This window comes from Ambystoma mexicanum, chromosome 6q, assembly GCF_040938575.1.
Source record: "Ambystoma mexicanum isolate Mex_15411 chromosome 6q, UKY_AmexF1_1, whole genome shotgun sequence".
NCBI classification, from domain to species: Eukaryota; Metazoa; Chordata; class Amphibia; order Caudata; family Ambystomatidae; genus Ambystoma; species Ambystoma mexicanum.
In genome coordinates, this window is record NC_090937.1 from 2,122,391 (window position 1) to 2,146,997 (window position 24,607).

General features: G+C 50.5%; 1 protein-coding gene across 1 annotated transcript in view; it reads right to left on the reverse strand.

The window, feature by feature from the left end:
• NCBP1 (nuclear cap binding protein subunit 1) overlaps positions 1 to 24,607 on the reverse strand; it is a 1,187,216-nt gene that overhangs the window by 853,178 nt on the left and 309,431 nt on the right. Inside the window, exon 11 of the mRNA XM_069630359.1 lies at positions 13,485 to 13,595. Within this exon, the coding sequence (XP_069486460.1) occupies positions 13,485 to 13,595 (111 nt within the window). The remainder of the gene's footprint in view (positions 1 to 13,484; positions 13,596 to 24,607) is intronic.

Below are 24,607 nucleotides of genomic sequence, written 5' to 3' on the forward strand. Positions count from 1 at the left end.
TATCCAACGGACGCCGAAGAACTCTTCCAGTGGACGCATCCGAAGCCTGCACAGCCGAATGAGGCATATGCATGAAGACCTGCCGAGCAGAGACTTGATGGACCTCATCCTTGCGATATTCCGGGCCAACAGCCGTTGTACCTTGTTCTAGATGGACACTATTCTCTCCTCCGACTGAGACGCCAGGCACAACACTGTTGAGTCGGGATCCCAGAAACTGCAAGTCCTGCGATGGAATCAAGCAGGACTTCATAGTTCTCTGAGAACCCCAGATCAGTAAGGAGTTGGACGGTCCCCCCGTGTGTTCGAAGCCGATGTCGTTTGAACTTGCCCTGATGACCTAGTCGTCCAGGTAAGGGTACACGTGGATTCCTCGTAGACGCAGCTGCGCCGCCACCGGTGCCAGGCACTTGGTGAAAACCCTTGGCTCCAACTTCAATCAGAAGGGAAGGGCCTTGAACTGGTAATGTTGCCCTTGAACCACGAAGCGCAGGAACTTGCAGTGACCCTCGTGGATGGGGGATGTGAAAATGGGCATCATCCAAGCCCAGCAACGATGGAAACCCCCCCACCCCTCCCACCCTCGTAGCTGTCCTAGCACATGCTGAAGAGTCACCATCCAGAGACTATGTCTCTGTTCAGACAGCAGAGGTCTAGGATGGGCTGCCAACTGCCGGTCTTTTTTTTGACAAGGAAGTACACTCCGGAGCCTCTTTGGGACAAGCTCTATCGCACCCTTTTAACATGGCCTGCACACCTCCAGCAGCAGCCGATGGACGTGGTTTTCCTGCCAGGCCACTGGTGGTATAAGTGGACACTTCCTTTGGAACTCTAGGGTGTGTCCGTGGGCGAGAGCGTCGCCGCTGCTGTGGGAGCCTTGGCAACAACATCCACCATCAGATTTGGCCCGGCCCCTGTAGGTCCAATGGGTCGACGAGCCGGGGGGGGAATTGGGGGGTGGGTGTTGACGTAGGTTGAACCACCTCCCCCGAATCCTTTGGAAGACCCTTGAGATTTTCCTCCGGAAGTCCGAAACTACTGCAGTCGTTGCTGAAGCGTGCCCACAGCACGAGCCGTCTCCGTGTCCGCCTTGATGGCCTGAAGAGACTAGTCCACAGTCTTCCCAAACAAATTGTCCCCGTTGAAGGACACCTTCGACTTAACATCCTTGTGGAAATGAGTGGCACCAAGGCAGTCCAGCCGAAGGCAAACGCTGTTGCCCATTTGGCGGATTCCTGTGTCAGCGATGTCCATGGCCACTAATGTGGTCCGATGCCAACTCGTCTTCCTGTAGGATCTCCAAAGCTTCCACCCTCTTGTCGTCGGGAAGGAAGTCCAGGAGGGGAGCAATCTTGAACCAAAGCTCCCTGTCGTAATGCGCCACCATGGCATGGGCATTGGCAGCCTTGATGGTCGTTGCCGCCGACGTGATGTCTCTTCACCCCATGGCATCCAACTTATTCCCCTCACTGCTTTCCAGGATGGGGGAGGGGCGGAGGGGCGGGTGTGCCGACGAGGCGGTGCCCAAAGATTTCTTCTTGGTCACCACCGAAACCACAGAGTCCGGGGACGGCTGAGACCGTAACCACTTGGGTGCAGAGTCAGGTACCCTGTATTTCTTCTCATAACGGTCCCTCTTCGCTGGGGCAAAGGAAGTGTTCTTCCTGAGGGACAACCCTTCGTCCCAAATGTCATACAAGAGCGGGATAGAAAGAACGGTCTTCCTCTTCGCCTCGCAGTGCTGGTAAAGGAAACCCTCTTCTCCTCCGGGACAAGCAGGAACAGCTCCGAGGCCCTCGAGATCATGGCGTGGAACGAGCCCATCTAGTCGGGCGGTGGGGATCTGGGCGGTGGAGACGGAAGATCCCCAAACCACCGTCATCCGTGCCAGTCGTCGTCGTGTCCGGATCCGTCTCATCACTCAGTGGGGGAGGAGGGGGGGTGACGAGTGGAAAGGAGGAGGGTGAACTCTCCTCTCCTTGGATGGTGGTTCCTCTGATGGTCCCGTCACCGCGGGTAGGGCCGGCAGCGCAAGAAGCATCCTCATCCGGATCGCCGAGCATAGGGTATGAAGAGCTGTAAGAAGGTCCACCAAGGTATCCCCAGGTGGTTGCTGTGGCGACAGAGGCAAGATCATTGGCGGCTTAGGCTAGTCCTCCAAACCCTCGACGCCCTGTTGCTCCTTGTCACAGTTGTCTTTGCCCTCATCGCGATCCTTCCCATAGGGCCTGCTCTCGACACTGTTCCTCCTGGAGGGACTGGGCTACTGTGCAGGCCCCCCCCCCCCCGGCGACTAAGGGAGCCGGTTTCGGGGAAATGGGCATCATCTTCTTCGGTGTCCTTTCGATGGGTTGAAAAGAGGATTCCTCCTGGCAGGCAGGAACACTCTTACCTTTGGGGTCGTGCCCTGTGGATCCGCCTCAGCGGCCTTTGTGAGGGACGCCACAACTCCAATGGAAGGGGCCTTCGTCAGATGTACCTGGGCCTTCACGGCCTTGGTTGAGCCGGAGGCCTTCACTGTAGCCAGAGGGTCCAACCCCCGCTTCCCCTTGGCCTTCTCAGTAGCTCCCGTCTGGGTCTTCTCCAAGAGCTTGCCCGGATGGACCGACAACCTCTTAGAAGCGTTGGCACGTGGTCGAAGGTGCTGGAGACGCTGTACTCTCGCTGGACGCCGCGGAGCCCATCACAACGGCGCTCACGGTGGCAGTGGACTCGCAGTGCTTAGCGTTAGGTTGGGCCCCCTTGGGAGAGGTGCCCTCAAAGGTCTTAGGAGACCGCTCAACTTTCTTCTGGGTAAGGGAGGCATGGTGCAGGGACCTTGGCCAGCAGCCACTCACCGAGACGCCTGCTTCAGACGTTCAGCGTGCGGGGTACCATCTACAGACAAGACTCAGTCATCCTCCATGTGCATCGGGTCCGAGTGCAGGCGGTAAAGGCACAGGGAATGTCTGTCGTCCGAAAAGACATTCAGTAGGTTGCAGGCGGGGCAAACCTTTGAGGCGCCGAGTCCTTCTCTTTCGCCATGTCCACGCAGTGTAGGCCTTGAAAAAGCTTCTGGAATCCTCCCAGAAGAAACGACAAAATTCGCCCTTGAGGGGCACTGACGAAATCCAACAACGGGTCCCTGTTAATCGGAAGGTGGCTAGAAGGAGCTTGTGGCTCGATTGACCGAATGAGCAAAACTTAGGAAAAAGCGCAAAACGCAGTAAATGCTCGTGAGTTATAGCACGAGGACTCCCAACACTTGAATGTGTGGTAAAAATATGAAGATTGCTGCCAGAGGAGGGCCTTAGGTATACCAGTCATTGGCTCAGGGCAGTATGACCCAGAGACCAGTGATTGGTTGTTAGGAGAAAGACAGTTCAGAAGTGAAACTGAAACAGATTTTCTTCTTTACCGAGGATTCCCAGCCTGAAAGAGAATATTCAGAAGCATGCGACTCCATGCCAGACCCCATGCTGGAGATCTTTGATACACATTTTGAACAACAAGAATGTGTGCATAGCCGAACCTTGTCCTTGTGAATAACTAAAAAGGGATCTTGTACTGACAGTGCTTGTAGTTCACTAAACCTTATAAATAAGATGGCAACAATGAAAGCAGTCTTATGAGTGATGTTTAAGACAGGCTTTCTGCATTGGCTCAAAGGGGGCTCTCATGAGCTTTATAATTACAATGGTCAAGTCTCAGCCGAGAGTTGGATTTGAAACTGGAGGGTATAATTTTGTAACACCCTTAATGAATGCCTTAACGACAGGCACCTTCCACCATGAAACATACTTTGTGATGTGGTGTAGGTTGAGAGCAGTCACTGCACTCGTAAAGAATTGAAGACTAAGCCAGAGTGTAACTGATACAGTAGATGGAATGACATGCATTACTCAGCGTAATAGCATTTCTGATGATTGTATCTGCTTAGATTCACATGCTGTGCATATGGTCCAACATCCAGAGGTAACAGCGGAGTATTGCATCTGGTCTTTCAGGGACCGAAAGGGGACGTCGGCATAGGCCTGTCTGTAACACTATCCCTATCGTCCTATCGTGATGTATGTAGTACCCAAAATCCCTCACGCGCCGAGGTCCCTCAGATTGTATTTTTTCTGCCATGAGGGAGCCCAAGGCTATAGTGAGTACATAAAGTGAGGTAGGGAGCGCGCATGTGAATCTAAGCAGATACAATCATCAGAAATGCCATTACGGTGAGTAATGCAGGTCTTCTGATGCTTGTTAATCTGCTTAGAATCACACGCTGTGCATAGACTAGCGAGCGGTACCCAGAGTTGGAGGTGGGTTGTGAGAAGGAACAGTAGAGAAAAGGTGTCTTGGTACTGCTTGTCCCACCTGAGAATCAGACCTAGAATGTGTGTCTAGGCAATAGTGTTTTGTAAAGGTGTGTACAGAACTCCAGGTTGCCACTTTGCTCTAGGGGAACATTTGCAATGAATGCTATGGATGCCCCAGTGTCTCGAGTAATGTGCTCTAGGCTTGAAGGGCAGTTCTCTCTTCGCAAGAGAGAAACAGTGTGATGAATTTGACAATCCAACTTGAGATAGCTGATTTAGAGACAGGATCCCCTTCTCTACAAGCTGCCACTGAAACAAAGAATTGTTTAGTTTTCCTCAGTGGTCTAGTTCTTTCTATGAAACATGACTGTCCTGCGCACGTCTCGTGTGTGAAGGCTTCTTTCAGCCATGTTAGTAGGATTCTGGAAGAATGTGGGTAGTTAGATTGACTGGTTCACATGGAACTTTGAAATAAATTTTGGCGCAAACCTGGACTGTCTTTATGACCCACTGGTCTGAAGTTATCCCCTCACATGCCATGAGGAAAGATATTAAGCTCCCCCTGACTGGGGTGACATGGGGGGTGGGGGGAACCTGGATCTGATGTCATTTCTGACCGGAGGCTGCAGCACCTCCAGGATTGGGGCCTCTACCTCTGGCTTTGCTGCGTTGCAGGGCTTCCTGATGTTTGTCCAGCCTTGAAGTTTCCCGTGCCATAGTAGTTCCGACTTGCACGGGAATGCCCTCGAAAGGACCGCCGATAATTATTTCCTTTATTTCCTCTGGGGGGGGGGGGGGTTCTTTGAGTTTTGTTGCAGAGACTCAAGAGTCTCATGCTCCTTTTTGGCTGTTTCTAGGGCCTCATCGACCGCCTTTCCGAAGAGGTTGGCTTCAATTGGTTTATTGATGAGAGGCATGCGTTTCAGGTTTAAACTCTGAGGTACGCAGCCACGCATGCCTTTTGAGTAAGGTCCCGTGGGCCAGAGACCAGACTGCTGTTTCAGCAGTGTCCAGAGTGTTCTTTATTACATTCTGGTTCCCTTGCCTGCCTTCGGTCCCAATAGTGAGAAGCTTGGACCCGATGGGCTCTGGGACCTCTTAGAGACCTTCTTGTACTAGGTTCCATTGAGCGTCAGCATAACTCACCAGTAGCGTAGTGTTATTCGCTATACGCGTAGTATATGCGGCAGCCGAGGTAACCCGTTTACCTAGGGCATATAACCTTTTGGATCCTCTATCTGGAGGGGCCTTCCATGTAGCAAGGGGTACTCCTGCCCGTTTCCGGGTGGTAGTCACTACCAGAGAATCTGAGGGGCTTGTCCTTTAATGTATTGAGGGTCCAAAGGAGCTGGCTGAAACAACTTTTCAACTCTCGGATTCACTGCCTGGGTTTGAGCTGGTGACACTAGGAAGGAGCCAATCTTCTATTACTAGAATTAAGGAGGGGAATGGCCTGGCTTGAGGGAGGTTTCTCCTTAATGATATCCCCTGCAAAGTCCTGCTCAGGCACTGCCTCTTGCATAGAGATTTGAAAATGCTCATCTGCCTTCCTTAACATGGCATTGAAGGCCATTTGGTCATCTACAGGCGAGGCCTGGCGAGCCGGGGTGGACGGAGAGGAATCCAGGCACAATACATCAGTGTCCTGATCTTGATGTGGAAGCATCCATGGGTCCGTCGCCACTTGCTGGGTTTCTTCACAATTGTCTGTGGCATCCACCTGGTCCTCATCGTAATTCTGTAGGAAGAAAGGTTTCTTCATCCTCACTGTAGAGGTCCTTATAGACCATGTCTTCATGATGGACGGGGCCAGAAGGCTGATCCTCATGGAAATGTGAAGCAGATTGAAGGGTAGGCTCACCACGAGATCTTTTCGGGGAAGGATGGTCAGAAAAGTTGATCATTCTCTCATGACGGTCCATACACCCTTCAAATTTCTCTCTAGTCCATTTAGAGAACCCAGAGGGCCTACGGGTGGAAAAGCATTGTCTTCCGCCCTTTGGCGCCACAAATTGTCTCTCAGGGTGTTGGAAAGAGGCTCTTGACTGTCCTCAGTTATCAGAGAATCGGGGCAACATGACGTATCTAAAGATTTGTCCGCAGCCTGCTACATGTTTTTCAGCAGAACAAGAATAAGCCCAACCGCCAAAGTAATTCTCCCAATGCTCTGTTCGATTACCGCCAAATCGGCGTGAGTTAGTGGGCCCGAAGGTTTATCAGCAGACTTACTGCCTTCCGCAGTGTTAGAGGTCCCAGTGGTTGGTTTTTCGCCTTGAGGCCTAGTTGTGATTTTTGGGCCTACCGCGGCCTTCAGAATCGTCGGATTTCTGCACTTCGACGTGTAAACCTGATTTAGGGATAGCGTCCTTGTTTGTCTTGGAATGCCCAGTCGCAAGACGCTGCTGCGGATGCGGGGAAGGCTTTGGATCTGAACGATCCAAGGAATCTGCGGAAATTTGACAGCCCTGCTGGCGCCTTTACCTTTTTCGACATATCCGGCGAAATAGGTGTAGGTGTTGTGTGCTTAATGTAATGCACTTGTACGCCGCTGTCGCTGGGTGTTGTCCCTGAAGCGAGACCAGAGTCAGGCCTTAAAGGGTCGTGGAAGGGCGTGGCGGACCTTGAAGTGTCCGCCTCGATGTCCATCACATCCACAACGGATGTTTGGTCATCAGAGGTTCCTGCGACATACCATACGCGGCCCACCGCTTTACACAGCGCTCCTTAAGGGAGTTTGCAAGCCGCACGCCGCTTTTCTTTGTGATCTAAGGAGAGACAGGAGTTGCAGGTCCTGTGTTCGTCCTGCCACGGATATCTAGTCCTACCCTTAGGGCAGAACCTAAAAGGAGTGCTTTCCATAGCCAAAGGGGAAGATGACCAGACCTATAGGGTAAAGAGGGGGAAAGAGGAAAGACATACCGGAAATATGGCCACCACGACCACACTCCCTACTGCACAGGCCGGCCAGAAGGTCCGGCCAGGTGGATGCTTCAGCCACCAGATCGTAGGTGCCGAACACCGCCATAAAAAAGTCCCCTGCAGTCTTCGTCGAAGTTGTTATTGGCGTCGAAATGACTTAAGGGGGAAAAAACCGACAAGTCGTTTAGGATAATAAACAATGTCTCTTAAGTAAGCTATGGGCGACCAGTTATCTGGGCAGAAAAAAAAACTATCTGAGGGACCTCGGCGCATGAGTGATTTTGGGTACACTACACGTCACAATAGGGATAGTGCTACAGACACGCCTATGCCAACGTCCCCTTTCGGTCCCCTCAAGACAAGATGCAATACTCAGCGGTTACCACAGGATGTCGGACCATATGCACAGCATGTGATTCTAAGCAGATTAACAAGCATCAGAAACAAAATATATATCAGAAGCAAATACTGCTTGGCCGACCCTGGTATCCTCTCTGGAATCTCTGTCGACACAATCTTGTGAAGGTATGCGTGGACCTCAATGTAGCAGCCCTGCAGATGTCCAGCAGGGGCACACCAGTCTGGAACGCCAGCGTCACAGTGATCGTACTGGTGGAATGGGCTTGGACAGCCAGGCAGTGGTTAGTTTGCCAACCAATGACACTACATGATGCAGCCGGAGAGCCATCTTGAGATGCAAGCCTTGGACAAGGCCTTCCCATGGTTCACAGGACAAAAGTTCAGTTGAGACGTCTTCCGAGAACTCTTGGTGCGTACCATGTAGAACTTCAGAGCACAAGCAAAGTCCAATAAGTGCAAGGCCCTTTTAGCCGGTGACAAAGGCTTCGGAAAACACAGGCAAAACCAAAGGCTTGTTGAGATGGAATTCTGACGGAAGCTTTGGCACAGAGGGTTGCGTCTGCAGCACCACCCTCGATTCGTGAAAAGTCTGATATGGCTACTTGTAGGCAAGGGCCTGGATCTCACCCACCCTCCTGGAAGAGGTGATGGCCATGAGCAAAGCCGCTTTCCACGAGAGGGGCCTGATGCATAGTCTCGATGGGGGCTCCCATGAGCCTAGTAAGAATCACTGAGTTCCCACGCTGGGGTAGGAGCCTTCACCGGCAGGAAAGATCAAAACAGTCCTTTGAGGAATCCTCTGCAGTCCGCTGGCAACTCGTATCCTCCAAACTCTAGGGCTGCAGGAGCCAAGCCCCCAAGTTCAGCGATCCTGGATCGCGACGCAAAATTGCGCCTCCTCTATGGAGCAAATCCGTGAATACCGGCAACTTGACCGGAGGAGACGCAGGGAAGCCGAGAAGGTCCTGGTACCAAATCGGCCATGGCCACGCTGGGGCGAAGAGCACCATTCCTGCATTGCCACTGTGAGTGGATTGATGACTCGCACCATGAGAGGCAGCGGAGGAAACACGTACAGGAACAGGCCACCCCACGGGAAGGGGAACGCGTCCACCATACTCCTCGGTTGGTGGAACCTGCTGGCAAATATCTGGCATTTGGAGGTCGCTGCATCGCAACAGATCGATCTGGGGTCTGCCCCCACCTGATTAAAGATGCTGTTCACCTGGTCCTGCCAAAGTTCCCACTTGTGGTAGGAGTGCAACTCCTGCTGAGGGAGTCCACAATGGTGTGCTGGACTCCTGCCAGGTGAAATGGGATGAGGAACATCTCCTGGCTGACGGGCCTGTTACCACAAGTTCTGCGCCTCTGGAGAGCGGCGTGGAGACTTCCATTCCCCCCCCCCCCCCCCCCCCCCAACTGCTTCCTGATGTAGAACATCATGGAGGTGTTATCTGAAGATCCTCAACACCTTGCTCTTCAGGGACGAAGGAAAGACTTAGTGCTCAGAACACTGCCCGCAGCTCCAGGATATGGCGGTGTAGATCCTTCTCTGGCAGCCACAGGCCTTTGACGTGCAGACGCCCAGTGTGGTTTTGAAACCCTGCACCCAGGCGATGTTAGAGCGCACGCCGCACCATCTCATCGCTCAACAGAACTCCCTGTTGAGGGATCTTGTCCGCGACGCTTCCCGACACTTATATCCAGCGGGCGTCCAGGAACTTCTGAAGACGCATCCGCAATCTGCAGAGTCGGATCTGGTAGATGCAAGACATGCCAAGCAGCGACTTCATGGTCCGCACCGTGGCAGTCTTCAGCGACAACAGCCATTGCACCTATCCCAGCACAGCAGCTACGCTCTCCTCTGAGGGAGACGATAGGCAGGCAAAAGTGTTGAGCCTGGCTGCCGGGAATAGAGCTTTCTAGGATTGTCTCAAAGAACCTGTCAGCAGTTGAACAGTCCTTCCTGTGTGTTCGACGGCTACCGCTCTTGACTTGGTCCGGATGATCAAATTGTCACGGTACGGGTAAACATAAATCCCTTGCAAGCATAGATGGGCTGCCACCGGTGCAGGCACTTCATGAACACCCTGGGCACAGACTTTAGGCTGAAATGGTGGGCCTTGAACTGGTAGAGTCTTCCCTGCACCACGAAACGTAGGAACATTCAAGGTTTCCTGTGAATGGGGATTTTGAAGTAGGCGTCCTCCAAATCCAGTGACACATCTCCTTCCTCCAGTTGGCAGAGCACGTGCTGCAACGTGACCATCCTGCATAGCTGGAACTTCAGGAATGGGAGTATGGGCCTCCAGCCTCCCTCCCCCACCCACACCCGTCCAGTCCTCTTTCTGACTAAGAAGTATTTGGAGTCTACTCCGGAGCAGTCTTGGAACTAGCTCTATCACCCCTTTCTTTAGCATGGCCTGTACCTTTTGCAGGAGCTGAGGGATATGCTGCTCCTGCCGGGTCGCTGGAGGGATCCGCAGACACTTCTGCTGAAACTCCAGGGTATGTCCATGGGCGAGACCATCCAGCACTCATTTGTCAGTGGAAATCTTTTCCAACCAACTAAACAGCCGGCCACCCAGTGGGGTGCATGGGTGGGGGCCAGGCATCCTGGCCAGTTCAGTCCTGCTTTTGTGCCTGCGTTCTGCCTTGGGGCAACTATGGCAACGACCACCTCCACCAAATGCCTTGGAACTGCCTCTGTGGGCCTCCTGTGTCGTGGACAGAGGGTTTATGGTACAACGAGGAGCTTCCACCAAAACCCTTCTCCAATCTGCTAGACTTTCCTCTGGAGGAGCAAAAGGAAGAGCAGTGCCGTTGGAGGGAACAAGCCGTCACTGTATCAGTCTTGATGGCCTGCAAGAACACGTCGACAGCCATCCCGAAGATATTATCCATGAAGGGCATGCCCAGTGGCCTCGTTTGGACGTCTTCATGGAAATTAATGGCCTTCAGCCAGCCACAAACAAAGGCAGACACCATTCCTCATCTGCTGGAAGCCTGTGTCAGCGATGTCCAGGGCCACCGAGATGGCATGGTCCGAAGCCACTTCACCCGTCCTAGTGAAGTGAGCCCACTTCCACCTGCTTGTCATCGAGCAGGAACTGCAGAATCGGGACCAGTTTGTACCACAGTTCGTATCTGGCCAGGATCGCAAGCGCTTTGGCCGCCTTGACAGTCGACTCTGGAGTAGGTGACCTTTCGCCCCATGGCGTCCAACTTCTTCCCCTCACTATCCGTAGGGACTGAGGATGATGACAAGGGGTTAGACGATCTCTTCCCTGCAGTCGCCGACACCACTGAGTCCAACGACTTGTGACAAAAGGCACCTGGGATCAGACTCCGGCACTTTTTCTCTAGTTTATTCCGATTTGCACAGGCGGGATTCTTCAACAGGGCCAGGCCTTCCTCCCATACTTCATCCAGTGGGGCCCCGCCATGATAGTCTTCTTGGCATCGCTCCTCAGGTAAAGGAAGCCTTCCTTTTTGGTCTCCACGGGTGTCAATTCTAAGAGCTCAGAAGCTCTGGCAACCATGGCATGAAACAAGCCCACCTCATCCGTTGGGGGAAGCCCTCAGCTGCGGCGAACCGCCCGCCGTGACAATGTCCTCCCGTGGCTGTGTCCATCCCAGTGTCTGGTTCCCGCAGGAGGGAGGGCCCCAGGCGCAAGTGTGGAGGTTGACGCAGTGGCGTTTGATGGCGCCTCTTTTTCGCAGGAGACTGATCCAGGGCAACCAGGGATTTCTCACACAGTGTGTAGGGTCGCAAAGGTGTCCAGAGAAACATCTCAGCGGGGTCAGAGCAGTAGGTCTCCTAGGCCCTGCGCCGTAGTCGCCGTCCTCCACCTCCTTGTGGATCGTGTGTATGGACTCCTGGTCCTCCTCGTCGGAGGAAGAAGCATCCATGTCTAGGGGGCATGGCCTGTGGCTGGCCTGGGACCTGAACCTGCCCACCACCCCATTCCCCTTTTTTTGCACCCCGAGGGGTCTCCGCCAGGCTCAGTGACGTCATCCTCTTTTCCGGTGTCTTTGCCACCGCCCCCGTCGAGGCCTCGCGCTTCAGGGGTAGGGACACCATGGGCGCAGTCGAGGCTACCTTTACTGGCCCAGCCCCTTCGGCTTTCGAGAGAGTGGCTTGTTCTTCCACCCAAGGCTTCTCCCACAGCTTAGCGAGGTTGGGAGACTTCCTTTTTGGAGGAGTTTGTTCGATGGCGGCAGATTGGGAGGTTGATCGAGCCCTGCCCATCGTGGGATCCGCTTGCGCAGTGACCCCGACGGAAACCGACTCGCAGTGCTTGGACTTGTTTTGGGACGCCACGGATGGAGCGAACTCAAAGGACTTAGAAGCCTGCTCCTCAGACCGGCTGGTCCTAGATGAGTTATGACCCTGCTTTGGACACGGGTTAGAGGCCTTGACGCTTAGCCACACTGCCAGTTTACTGTGACAATCCTTAATCGTTCTCTTGGCGAACTGGATGCAGCTCTGGCAATCCCCTTTGTGGTCCGGGTGAAGACAGTCATTGAATGGGTTTGTCCTCCACAAACACGTTCCGCAGTCCGCAGCTGGAGCAGAGCTTGAAAGGGGAACTTCCCTCCTTCTCGTCCGCCATGGTCGGAGGTGCAGAGTAGGCCCGATTGCCTTCTGGAAACTTTGATGAAAACTCGAAGATCCTTGCCCTTGAGGGGCGCTGAAATTCACTGACAAACTGATCCCCGCTTATTGGCCAATGGAGCCTGTGTGCTCTTCTCTCCATTTGACAAAAAGGACTTTTTTCACACAAACACGTAAACCATAGAATAGCTCACAGAGAAAAAGTTGTGGACTCCCAACACTTAAACATGCGGTAAACATCTGAAGATAGCTGCCAGAGGAGGGGCTTAGGGAGAGGGCAGTCATTAGCTGGGGGCAGTATGACCCAGAGTGAAGTGGAGAAACAGTTTGCAAGTGAAAGTGAAACCCTTTTACTGAGGATTCCCGGCCCGACGAAGGGGAATATTCATGAGCATGTGAATCCATGCCAGACCCCCGCGCTGGAGAAGGTGCATTCTTAAACACAGATTCCTATTTCTTGCATGTGTCGAGGTGGTAGGAGTGCTGAAAGGGTCGTGCGACTCATTACGATCGGCCTCTTATACGTCTGGCGGGGTGTAAACCCTCGAGGCTTCGGGTTGACTGCACATGTTGGTTGGAGAGTGCAGGCTAACAGAAGTTGGTAACGGTGACAAGCGATGTGAGCAAGAGGTTCTGTGTTTTGCGGCTGTCCCGTTTACTTTAGAGGTGTCGGCTTGGAGAGCCATATTGAAAGGTGTGAGGAAAGGGGTGGGGGCTGACAAGGGGATAACGTGCGTAGCAAAGAGGCAGATGACGGCTGCAGACTGTATGCAAAGTTGAGGTGTGGGCTTATCTGACTGGACAATCTTGGCCACAGGTGTGGGATGAGACTTACCTTCGGAACAGGGCTTCCTCCAGTAGGGATATGAAGACATGACCTGTGCCGGGATGCAGGATCAGCAAGGCCGAAAACTGACTTTCGGCGCTGGCCTTGGGTGTCAGCAGGCTTAGTCTCCCGGCTGGGTGCTTCCACAGCACCCGAAGCAGGGTGCAGCAAATGGGCTGGCAGGTGTACTGGAGCTTGCTGGTACTTCTGTTTCTTTCCAAAAATGTTGGTGGCCATCTTAGACTCCAATCACATCCATGTGCCTATAGGGCAGCAAGCAGTCTTTGTTGCTGGGGGTCCGGGTCTCCTGGAGGGATCCTTCTGACAAAAAAAGTCACCCCTGCAAACCTCATTTACAGAGCAAAAAAACAGACCATGACAGCAGCAATAAGGGAAAATGGACAGCAACTTCCAAGTCTAAGCAAGCTAGTCTTTGGTTTAAAAGTATGTACATTTCTCTATAACCAGAGGATACAACTTGCGGCAAGGATCCAGGCTGAAGTTTGCAGAGCTCAATAAGTAGTGTTGTATACATGACATCAATGTGCGGAGGTAATGGAAGTTGAAACAACTGTGCAAATATAACCTAGAACAGAGAAAGAGAACTAAATCAGTCACTATAAATATTCAAACATGTAATAGGCCCTAGAGGTCTGTAAAACATTCCATGGCAATGTCAAATATCAGACCTAGCATAAAGAAAAGCTGCAAAAACAAACTTCAGAATCTCAAGTCATCTACACTCACAAGCAGTTTATCAGGCTAGCGGGAAAGCGGGACAGAGTGCAAGTTGGGCAGTGTGCATGAAATTGGACAGCCCACGTTAACAGTGAACTTAATTTCCACCCAATCCCCATATCATGGAGGGGGCCATGTGACCCTCGGGGATCAGCTCTATCCCCATGACTTGTTAATGCCTATATGAAGCCCTACGCCTCACACATTGATAAATTCAATGTCCCATGTCAACTATGTACTGATGAGGCAGTTTTTTGGAAATCCACCCAACTGCTTCATACAATCATATGCGAGGGAGTACAAAATCCCCTCTTAGTATAAGGCTGTACCACCTGAGAACATTTGGTAGCGTAGACGGAGCAGCCAGGCTCAGTTTAGGAGGGAGAGAGCTGCAGCTTGGTACATAAGTAATTGACAAAACACTGAAACACTATGCATTGTAAAAAATAAAGGGTTTATTTAAATTTACATAGGCTAAAATATATTTTGGGAGGGTAAGTACTATAACATATATAAACAATTCTAAAAAACAACTCAATACTTGTGGTTTACAATCCAAAGTATCACCTTATTTAGATTACAATCAGCAGTCCAGGCAAGTCAAACCTGAACCAGGTTCAGAACGCAATTAAGCTATTCTTGGGGAGTAAAACCACAGTAGTTAGCCTTTTAGAATACCACAAGTAATTCAAGGGCAGTAGACCCTATTAGTAAGAATATGATACATTGTTAGGCAGAAACCTGTGCAGTTCCCTCTGGGACCACTGCAAAAGATTTAAGACTACAGGTGTTTGGCAGTAAACCCACTTGGTAGCAGTCTGTACCACACAGATTCACTTCGTAGCTGTGGCTGAGCAGTCAGAAATCCCTCAAGAAGAGTTAGGCAATATACAGAGTATTCATAATAGGTCAAAAGATCACAGTCGAACAAGCAAACACTGACCAGAGCTTGGTGTAAAATAGATATTTATTTAAAACCACATCTAAAAACACAGGCACTAATATTAAGCAGTTCAAAAACACGGTCACTAAAAGATACACACTCCCTTAAAACAATATTAGACAAGTCTTAAGTAAAGACCCACTTATTTTCAGACAGCGGTGAGCGCTTAGCGCAGGTGGCACTCTAATAATTTGTTTTAAAAGGGAGAGAAAAGCAGAGTATAAATTTAAAACAGATCCCAACACTTTCACAAGAACACAGCAAGAGAGGAAGGCAGAGTCAAACCGTGAAGTTAGAGTTCAGAAGGCCGGATCAACTTTAAGAGGATCAGAACGAAATGTGTCCAAGGTCACACGGTTGAAAAGTGCACAAAAGTCTTGAAAGTGTTCAGAAAGAGTTGGACCAAAAGAAAGGGACCAGTTAGATGGTCAAGGCGGCCAGCCAAGTCCAGAAGGTTAAGGGATTATTATTACCTTATAGCAATCTTTAGAAAGGGAGGCCTGGCGGACACGGTACCTTAAAGTGGTGAGAATATTCCAGCGGGGGCAGTTGTTCATGGCAGCGGATGCAAGTCGGTGCTTCCTCCGGGGGAAGAGAGGATCTCGTCGGGGAGGAAGACAGGAGTCTGTTGCACTGCCAGGGAAGAAACCAGCCGTGGAGTTCTCAGTTAAAATGAGCGGTCCTTTAGTTCGCGGTCCAGTGGTAAGTGGCTATCCGGTTGCCGGGGTGCTTGGCACGGGCAATTCGACCACAAGACGTCCTGGGATGCGAGAAAAAGGTAAACTGGTTGTGCCCACCAGTCAGGGGAAGAAGACTCTCCAGCAGGGAGATCTCTGTCGTCGGGAAGTGGTCCGCAGGGCTCCACCGGTGGAGTCGTAGCAGGTCGGCTCAGCTTCTCCCTTCGTCGGATTCTCAGGTCCTGTGGCGACTTCTGAAGTTCCAGTCCCCAAAGTCTTGCTTTTATGCAGCATACCCCCATTCACTCAGCCTAGCTGTCAATCAAACATGCTAAGTGGTGAGGGCCAATCACACAAGAGTGCGACTTGAGTTACCAAGGTAACTCAGTCCTGGGTGCCTAAACCCCCTCCCACACCCTCTGTGGTACCCAGACAGAGTGGCACCACTTTTGGAGGCTTCTGTGGAGAAGCCCGCCAAAAGTGGAACAAAGGGCTCGACTTGGGTTGGAGTCACAGAAGAGAACACAAACGTCATTTTAGAATAGAATCCTGGCAAAAAATACCACCCGGTGAATTAATATTAAATAAATAAACCGACGGTATGTTCGAGGCTATGAGAATTAAATAATTAAAGTTGGTAGCCTCGAACAATGGGAAAATTCCATAGGGATAGATTCGCGGTCGAATATAAAAAGTAGTATCCACTGCCACCAGCCAAAACTCGATCAGGGGGGACGGAGATGTGCCCCCTCGTCCAACAGACCCCGGGGCAATCAAATTGCCCCGACCAGTACGTCCACAATATGATGGTGTGTGCTGGTTTCTGTTCCTAATTTGGGACTAGTAAAGCCAATGGTGACACTACATGCCCTGGGAGACAGTCAGTCCCAGGGTATGGAGTCTATGGTGGGGTGTCACTATGACACCCCTGTGTCTCTGCACGGAGGGTGCTGTGTAACACATAGTAAAAACACGAGACCCTAAGGATTAGAGGACCCCATAGCCCATAAAACACATTGACAGTCAAAGGAACACCATAAATCATGTCCGAGAGTGGGAAAAAGAGTCTCACTCTTGGCAGGAGAAAAAAACTCCAGAAATCCAGCAAAGCTGCTGGGGGACTCACTAGGTTAGGAAATTAAGCCTAAACTGAGAATTCTCCCCAACACATTACTCACCATAATCTTATTTCTGATGATTGTATCTGCTTAGATTTACAGGCTGTACATGTACGACATCTAGTGGTTATCGCAGAGTATTGCATCTTTTTTGCCGAAGCGCAAAAGTGACGTCTGCATGGAAGTGACAAACAATCCCTAAATTGATGTGTAGTGTACCCAAAATCCCTCACGCGTTGAGGTCCCACCGGTTTCTCTGCACTGATGGAGCCTTATAGTTTGCTTGAGCGAGTACAGAAGAGAGAAGTCTATTTTCATTCTACTCCAAGAGGGGAGGAAGGGTGGGCGCATGTGAATCTAAGCAGATAAAATCAGTAATAAGATTGAGTACTGCATGTCTTCTTATGCTTGTGGATCTGCTTAGAATCACATGCGGTGCATAGACTAGCAAGCAGTTCCCAGAGATGTTGTGGGATATGTGAAGGAACAGTAGCAAAGAAATGTCTTCGCACTGTTCTACCTGAGAGGCAGACCTAGAGTGTATCTAGGCAGTAGTGGTGTGTAAAAGTGTACACGGAAACTGCTCTCCTGAACATCCGTGAAGATCTGCTCTCCAACCTCGACTCCAACATTGACACGGTCAACCATATCATCCTGCTCAACCGTCTCCATGAAAACCTGGGTATCACTGATCAGGCTCTGACCTGGCTGACTTCTTTCCTCTCAGATCGCCCCTCCTCTCGCCCTGTCTTTTCAACCAATACCTGGCAACTCTAGCCCACTGCATTGCCACTTTCTGCTCAAATTTCCAGCGCTACGCTAACGACACTCAACTCATTTTCAGGCTGCCCTCTGCCACCTCCTCTCCCTCATCTCTGATTGCCTAACTGCCATTCAAGATTGGTGTGTCGCCAATGATCTTTGGCTGAATGCCAGCAAGACGGAGATCCTCCTCATCGGCACACCTTCACTGTCCTTTCCCCTCACTCTCTGGCCGGCCTTCCTTGGCCGCCCTCCTACCCCCACCTGCGAGGCTAAGAACCTTGGGGTCATCTTTGACTCCACCCTTTCCTTCTCCGCCCACATCTCCGAGGTCTCTAAAAAGTCAAATTTCCTACTGCACCTCAGAGGTACTCTGCCTTTACTCTCCTTCCCACAGAAGGATACGGTTGTCTCTAGCTTGGACTATTTAACAGCCTCTTTCTAAATCTGCCTGCCTCTACTCTCAGGACTGCAAGACTTGGCCTTGGCCTCAAGCCCTGGGATCTTATCACTCCAGCTCAGAAACCTCTCCATTGGCTCCCAGTGGATGCAAGGATTAAATTCAAAACCCTCTGCATTGTCCACAAGCCTTTCTGGGGCCTGGGTCCAAAATACCATCAGCTATCCCTGCGCAAATACCTCCCCTCTCGAGCTCTTCGCTGCTCTACCTCCAACTCCCTCAGGGTCAGTCATTTTCAAAGAAACGAGCTGGGGGTAGGTCCGTCTTTGGCTGGGGCCTCCCTCTGGAACAGCCTCCCTGCCACTCAAACTTGAGAACCATCTCCGGTTCCGGAAGCACCGCAAGACCTTCCTCTTTTCTTCTGCCTTCGCTCCATTCTCCCCTGCTGATCTGTTCTCTTGGCACAGTGCAAAACAGAAAGGTGATGGCTGGAAGGTTTTGAATTAATCATAACCACGGGCAAAGCTCTGGGCAACCCTCCAGACCATCGTTTTTCAGCCTGCCAAGCCATTACAGAAGGGGAAAAACCATATGCAAATCAGGCTTGGTCCTACCCCAAAAGGGGCAGTCCAGCCCGAACTGCTAGGTCACATCCCTTCTGCACGAGACCACAAGCATCCCCAGACATGTTTCAGCCTTGTTGGGCGTCATCAGTGAGGAGTAGCTTGGGTCTCTAGGCCCGGCAGACTCGGGACCCACGTCTGGGCATACCCGTCCCACTCGGGGTGACTTTAGCAAAACAGAAAGGTGATGGCTGGAAGGTTTTGAATTAATCATAACCACGGGCAAAGCTCTGGGCAACCCTCCAGACCATCGTTTTTCAGCCTGCCAAGCCATTACAGAAGGGGAAAAACCATATGCAAATCAGGCTTGGTCCTACCCCAAAAGGGGCAGTCCAGCCCGAACTGCTAGGTCACATCCCTTCTGCACGAGACCACAAGCATCCCCAGACATGTTTCAGCCTTGTTGGGCGTCATCAGTGAGGAGTAGCTTGGGTCTCTAGGCCCGGCAGACTCGGGACCCACGTCTGGGCATACCCGTCCCACTCGGGGTGACTTTAGCAAAACAGAAAGGTGATGGCTGGAAGGTTTTGAATTAATCATAACCACGGGCAAAGCTCTGGGCAACCCTCCAGACCATCGTTTTTCAGCCTGCCAAGCCATTACAGAAGGGGAAAAACCATATGCAAATCAGGCTTGGTCCTACCCCAACGTCTGGGCATACCCGTCCCACTCGGGGTGACTTTAGCAAAACAGAAAGGTGATGGCTGGAAGGTTGGCACAGTGCACCTGGCCACCCTCTGTCCTCCGGGCCCAGGTACCTGCTCACCCTGCCAACCTCCTGCACTGCCTCCAGGCCACCCCTTGCACTGTGGTCTGCATCTGTACCCATACAGCCCCCCCCCTTTTCTTCCTGCACTCATCAGACCTACCCTGCCTGCTGCCTTAAACCTAGCACTTGCAAATTGCTGGCTGCACTACCAGTGTTTGTTGCCTTTATTTATTGTTTATCCGTTTCTCCTCTGCTTCGCACTTTCCACTTTTCCCCCTTTCATTCACTTTTCCCATCCCCCTCTCCTATGCACTTGCACGTTGTCAATGTCACTGGGCCTAATAAGATCGCTGTTTTGTTCTCCCTGTTCCTCTCCCTTGCCGCGCTCTGAAACACTTGTGTACGAGCGCGATAGAAATAAAATATCAAATATCAATACAGAACGCCAGGTTGCTGCTTTGTAAATGGAATCTAGAGGAACATTTGCAATGAATGCTGTAGTAGCCCCTGTGCCCCAAGTCGAGTGAGCTCTAGGCGTGAAGGGTAGATCTCTCTTGGTAAGAGAAACAGTGTGATGCAGTTTACGATTCACTTGGAAATAACGGACTTGGAGACAAGATCCCTTTCTCTACCTGCTACCACTGATGTGAAGAACTGGTTTGTTTTTCTTAGTGGCTTAGTCTTTTCCAGGTACTAAATTACCGCTCTGCTCAAGTCTAGTGTTTGGAGGCTCCTTTTTGCCACGTTAGTGGGGTTTTGGAATAAGGTGGGAAGTTCTATGGACTGGTTTACATGAACTTTGAGATAAATTTGGGCACAACCTGTGGGTCTGTGCGCAAAACCACATTGTCCTTGTGAATCGTGATAAAGGGTCCTGAACTGAACTAGCCTTCAATTCACCAACTCTCCTTATAGAGGTGATGGCCAATAGGTAGGCAGTCTTGTAGGGGAGTGCATTAAGGTTAGCCTTCTGCAATGGTTCAAGTGGGAGGGGTTCAATTATTCTGGTAAGGACCACGATCAGGTCCCATTCGGGAGCTGGGTTGAGATGGGGGGATAAAGTCTCTTTACCCCCTCCTTAAAGGTTTTAATCACAGCAATCTTACACCACAAAACCTTGCTCTGGGACGTGCTGTATGTCGAAAGAGCAGCTAAGTGGACCTTTAGAGAATTGAAAACCAGCACTGAATCTAACAGGCGAGTTAGGTAAAGGACAATGCCTTTAGGAGAGCAATCAATAAGATTGACGCCCATGGTATTAGACCAGGTAACAAAGATTCCACTTATTGGAGTAGCAATGTCTGGTGGTAGGTTTCCATGCCTCCCCATGTAAGTCCATGCATCTCTGGGGGAGTTGAAGGTGCCCAAACTGTATGACTTCAGGAACCAGGCTGCTAAATTGAGTGTTTAGGGGCATGGATGTGGTGTCAGTCCCTTATCTTGAGACAGCATGTTGTAAGGGAATGGTAGTTTCCTGGGGGGTGAGACTGACATGGTCATGAAACGGGAAAACCAAAGCTGGCAGGCCCACATAGGGATCACCAGGATCATTGTGACTTGTTCCAGGTTACTTTTGTGGAGTGTAGTCGACGAGCTGTACTTGGAGCCGAGTGGATGTTAAGGAGAATTCTCAGAAATGTGTCAATTCCCTTCTCCCTTAGAGACCCCCCAGCTCTTTTGCTGGACTTTTCATCCTGAAGAGAGCTTTTTTACCCGCACTCATGTGTTTGATTTGTACTCTGTTTCTTTTGGTTTTTGAGTCTGACGAACTCCATAGGCTTCTTTTTACATTGTGACACAGCACCCTCAGTGCAGTGTGACAGAAATCCTTTGGATTTCTGCTAAGGTTTAAATACCTTACCTCGGATAACTGTTTCCAAGAGTAGTAAAGGGAAATTGACTTTACTTACATTTTTCTCTTTGTAGACCCAACGCACACTATTTTACAATAGGGGGCTGGAGGGGTTATTTAGTATCCCCTTTGTCTACCTTCTCGTGTAACATTTTTATGTTACCCTTTCTACAATTAATGGCTGGTGGCAGTGGTTTACTTTTTCCTGTGGGCTGCGTTCGAGCTGCAGAATAGCACCCATGGGTGCCCATTTTGTCAAAATGAGCAGAGTCTTTTCGCCATTTCTTGTTGGAAAGGTCCTTCTTAAGATTTACTCTGTGCTGTTTGTTTTGTCTTTGGCAGTGTTCACTGCTGAAGCCCGCCTCTGGCTCCAGCGTGTCTGGCAAGGCAGGATGCGAGGGAGGTGCCCAAAACTCCCTGTGCTTAGTCTCCTTGGTTACAGGAATGCACCCAAAGGTGGTTGGCCAGCTGGCTGTCCTTGGAGGACAGCCACCCTGCTGTGTGAATGAATGGGAGCAACCTGCATAAAAGGCAAGGTCTTTTGCAAGGAAGGCAGAGTTGACCACTGGACGAAGGGACTGAAGAAAAACTGGAAGAGAAGCTTACTGCACCTCCTGGACGTTGGTTTGCCCGGTGAGGCACTGCTGCAGTGCTGAAGCTGCCATTTTGATAGTAGAAAAGCACGTAAAGGATGACTTCTCCCCTTGGGTTAGTGGGACCAATCAACCCCAAGACCAACTCTACTGAAACCCCTCTCTGCTGGCTGTACTTCCATTGCTGCTGCAAGATCCGAGCGCCAGGCGACAGGACCACCACAATAGAGTGCATCATTTTTAGGCCGGACCAGAGAGCCAGGAAGATCCTCCGGACTCCCTCGAAGCAGGGCTGACTAAGCCTGAGCAACCTCAACAGAGTGTTGGACCAGAGAAGCAAGGAAAGTCCACAAGCGTCCCAAGAACAGCGGTGGCGCTATTTGCAAGTAGCTGAAACCGTGAAGTGCCGCTGAACTATCCCCATTACTGCCGCCGACCTTCGAATCATAGTGCAGGAGTCCCCAGAGGTCCTCCCTCCTGTCCCCACAACTGAAACACAGAAACAAGATCTGCAGGAACTAAAACAGGAACAGAAGCCAGCTGGAGCCTTTTTCTTTAGATCCAAGGTACTGTGAACTAAGGGGTGCTTACCGCGTGTGTGGGTGTCTTGCTCTCAGTTGAGACTTGCATTAGCCGCCTTTTGCAGAGTTTCTTGCAGCTTTGACCTTCACAAGCCTCCCAGCTTGTGGCTCAACAGCAAATTCTTTTACAACAAGCTTTAAGATTGTGCAAGTCTTTTACATATGTTCAAGAAGTGCCTCAGCTCCCCTAGACTGTTCAAGAGACACTGGCTGTCTTGGCTCCACGAAGACTAATCTCAGACTCTTTTGATCTGTCCCTCCAAAAAGTCATACATTCTTTACTTGTATAGCTGGGGAAGGTTTGATCTACATTGCATTGCGGGGTTCAAAAGTACTTACCTGTTTGAGAAACTAGTTAACTATTGTTTCCTTCCCCAACCTTTTTCTTTTTGACACAACTTCAGTATTACCATTTAAGTGTGAAAAGTGATAGATTAATGTTCACAGTGTACTAACTATTGAAGTCACCTCAGGGTTTAGGAATAACTGTGTGCCATCCCAAAAGGGCATCTACTTACTTCATTGAAATGAATGAGTGCATTTTGAAGTGTATTTTAATTGTTGCCAATTGCTCCCTTCTAAAGAAGGCTTATTTTAAAAAGGGACTTGAATAATTATTCAATCAAGAAACCTTGAGTAGAAGTGTTATTTGAATACTTGTCACTGTGAAACTATGTTGCAACCCTACAGCTCACACTGATCCCACTTCAGATAAGCCTGGCTGCTCAGTCACACTGCCAACTTGTGTAGCACAGGACTATACCAAAGATTGGGTTACCTATTACCAAGAGGACAAGGCTGGTGTAGTCTCCCACAGGGTTACTACATACAATCTTGCCTAACAATGGACGAGGCAGTTTTGTGGAGTGCTGTCGATGAGCTGGAACTGTGGAGTGTTGTTGATGAGGTAGTTGTAAAAGGGGCTAGCTGCCGGTGCTGTCGCAGTTCACCTCGACAGGCTCACCTTACCTTACGTTACTTTTGCTGCTCCTTACCGGTGGTCGCGTTTGGAGGGTGCTTATGCGCACTCCGTGCCTCGGCAGATTTCATCTACATGTGCTTAAGCATTTTTGGAGTGGCACATCCTCTGCTGTGGCAGTTTTGACGACCAGTGGATAGGTGGGTCCTCGAGTGTTCCTTGTGACCCACCCTCTGGACTAGACAAAGCCTCTCCCAACGACCTTGACCTATGCTTGTCTTTCCGTTTACCAGTCTACTTCCGACCCGGCGATGACTGACCTTCTCTGGGGGATGGCCTCTCCAGCCCCTTACACGCGCCTCTCGCCCGCTGTCGACTGCTCATATCCGTGGGTTCTGTGCTTAGTCTTATTCACTGGCCGCTTGTTAGGTAGAAATTTCAGTCTGTGCCAATTCCCTTTAACCTGAGACCCCCAGCACTTTCTGGATTTACGACTTATGATTTTAATCTGAGTGAGTGGAACATTTTACCACTCACTCATTCTTTTCCTCTGACTTGGATTTGTACTATTATGGTTTTATGGAGTCTGGTAAACTCCATATGTTTAATACAGGCATCTGCTTTTTGCTTGGTGACACCCAGCACCCTCTGTGCAGTTCACTGATGAGTCCCTTGGACTTCTGTGTTTTAATATATTCTCTTGAGAGAACTACAGTTCCCAAGAGTAGCAAGATAATTTATCTGCCTTTTCTTTTTTGGGGACCAGCACACACAACCTTATTATATGGGGTGCTCAGGTGGGGAGGGGTTACATTTTAACTTTCTCCCACTTCATGTAATTTTTTGTTACACTGACTAAACTTAAACGGCTGGTGGCAATCGTTAATGTTTTCTACTTTTTGTGCATGTTACTAGCAGGCCAATTTTCTCAAAAAGGTCCAAGTCTTTTTTTTTTTACAATTTTTCATTTATCAGTTCCTTCTGGGCTCTATCATTTTCAGAAGATAGAGTCCTTTGTGAGTTTTGCCTTTGACTGGCTTCAGCCCTGAAGCCCACCCAAGCTCCAGTGTGTCTGGGAAGGCAAGAAGTGAGGGAGGAGCCTGAAACCTTGCTGTCTTGTCTATAGGGGTGCCTGGCTGGAACCGGTTCTAACTGGGCAGCTGGATGTCCTGCAGGACAACACCCAGGTGATTGACAGCTCCATGGGTGTGAGTGAATGAATAGGTGCCAGTATATAAGACTAGGATATTTGGACTACAGGCAGAGTCGACCACTGGAACAAGCAATCCTAAGCAGAAGACTAGCCGAGGTGCCAGCAGCACCTTCAACAACCACAGAAACACTGGTGAAGCCCTGCAGCTCTGCTGACCCCCTTCATCTTGACAGGGTAGACCCGCCAAGGATGACTTCTTCCCTAGGCTGGTGGGACCTACTAGCCCCAAGACCTTAATTTTGGGCCATCCAGACATCCTGCGACTTTCCAGGGCTGCAGAACACCAATACACTGGGTACCCAGACCATTATTGAGCGCATCGTCTTCCAAAGATCGAATCCAGCTGAAACTTGCAGGCATCCGTGTGGACCTCCAGAGACAGGAATTCCTTACCAAAAGTCCCCTCACAAGAGTTCAGGACTGAGTAAATCGAAGAGAATCCAACCAGCAATATTAGTTTCTTCTTGGCG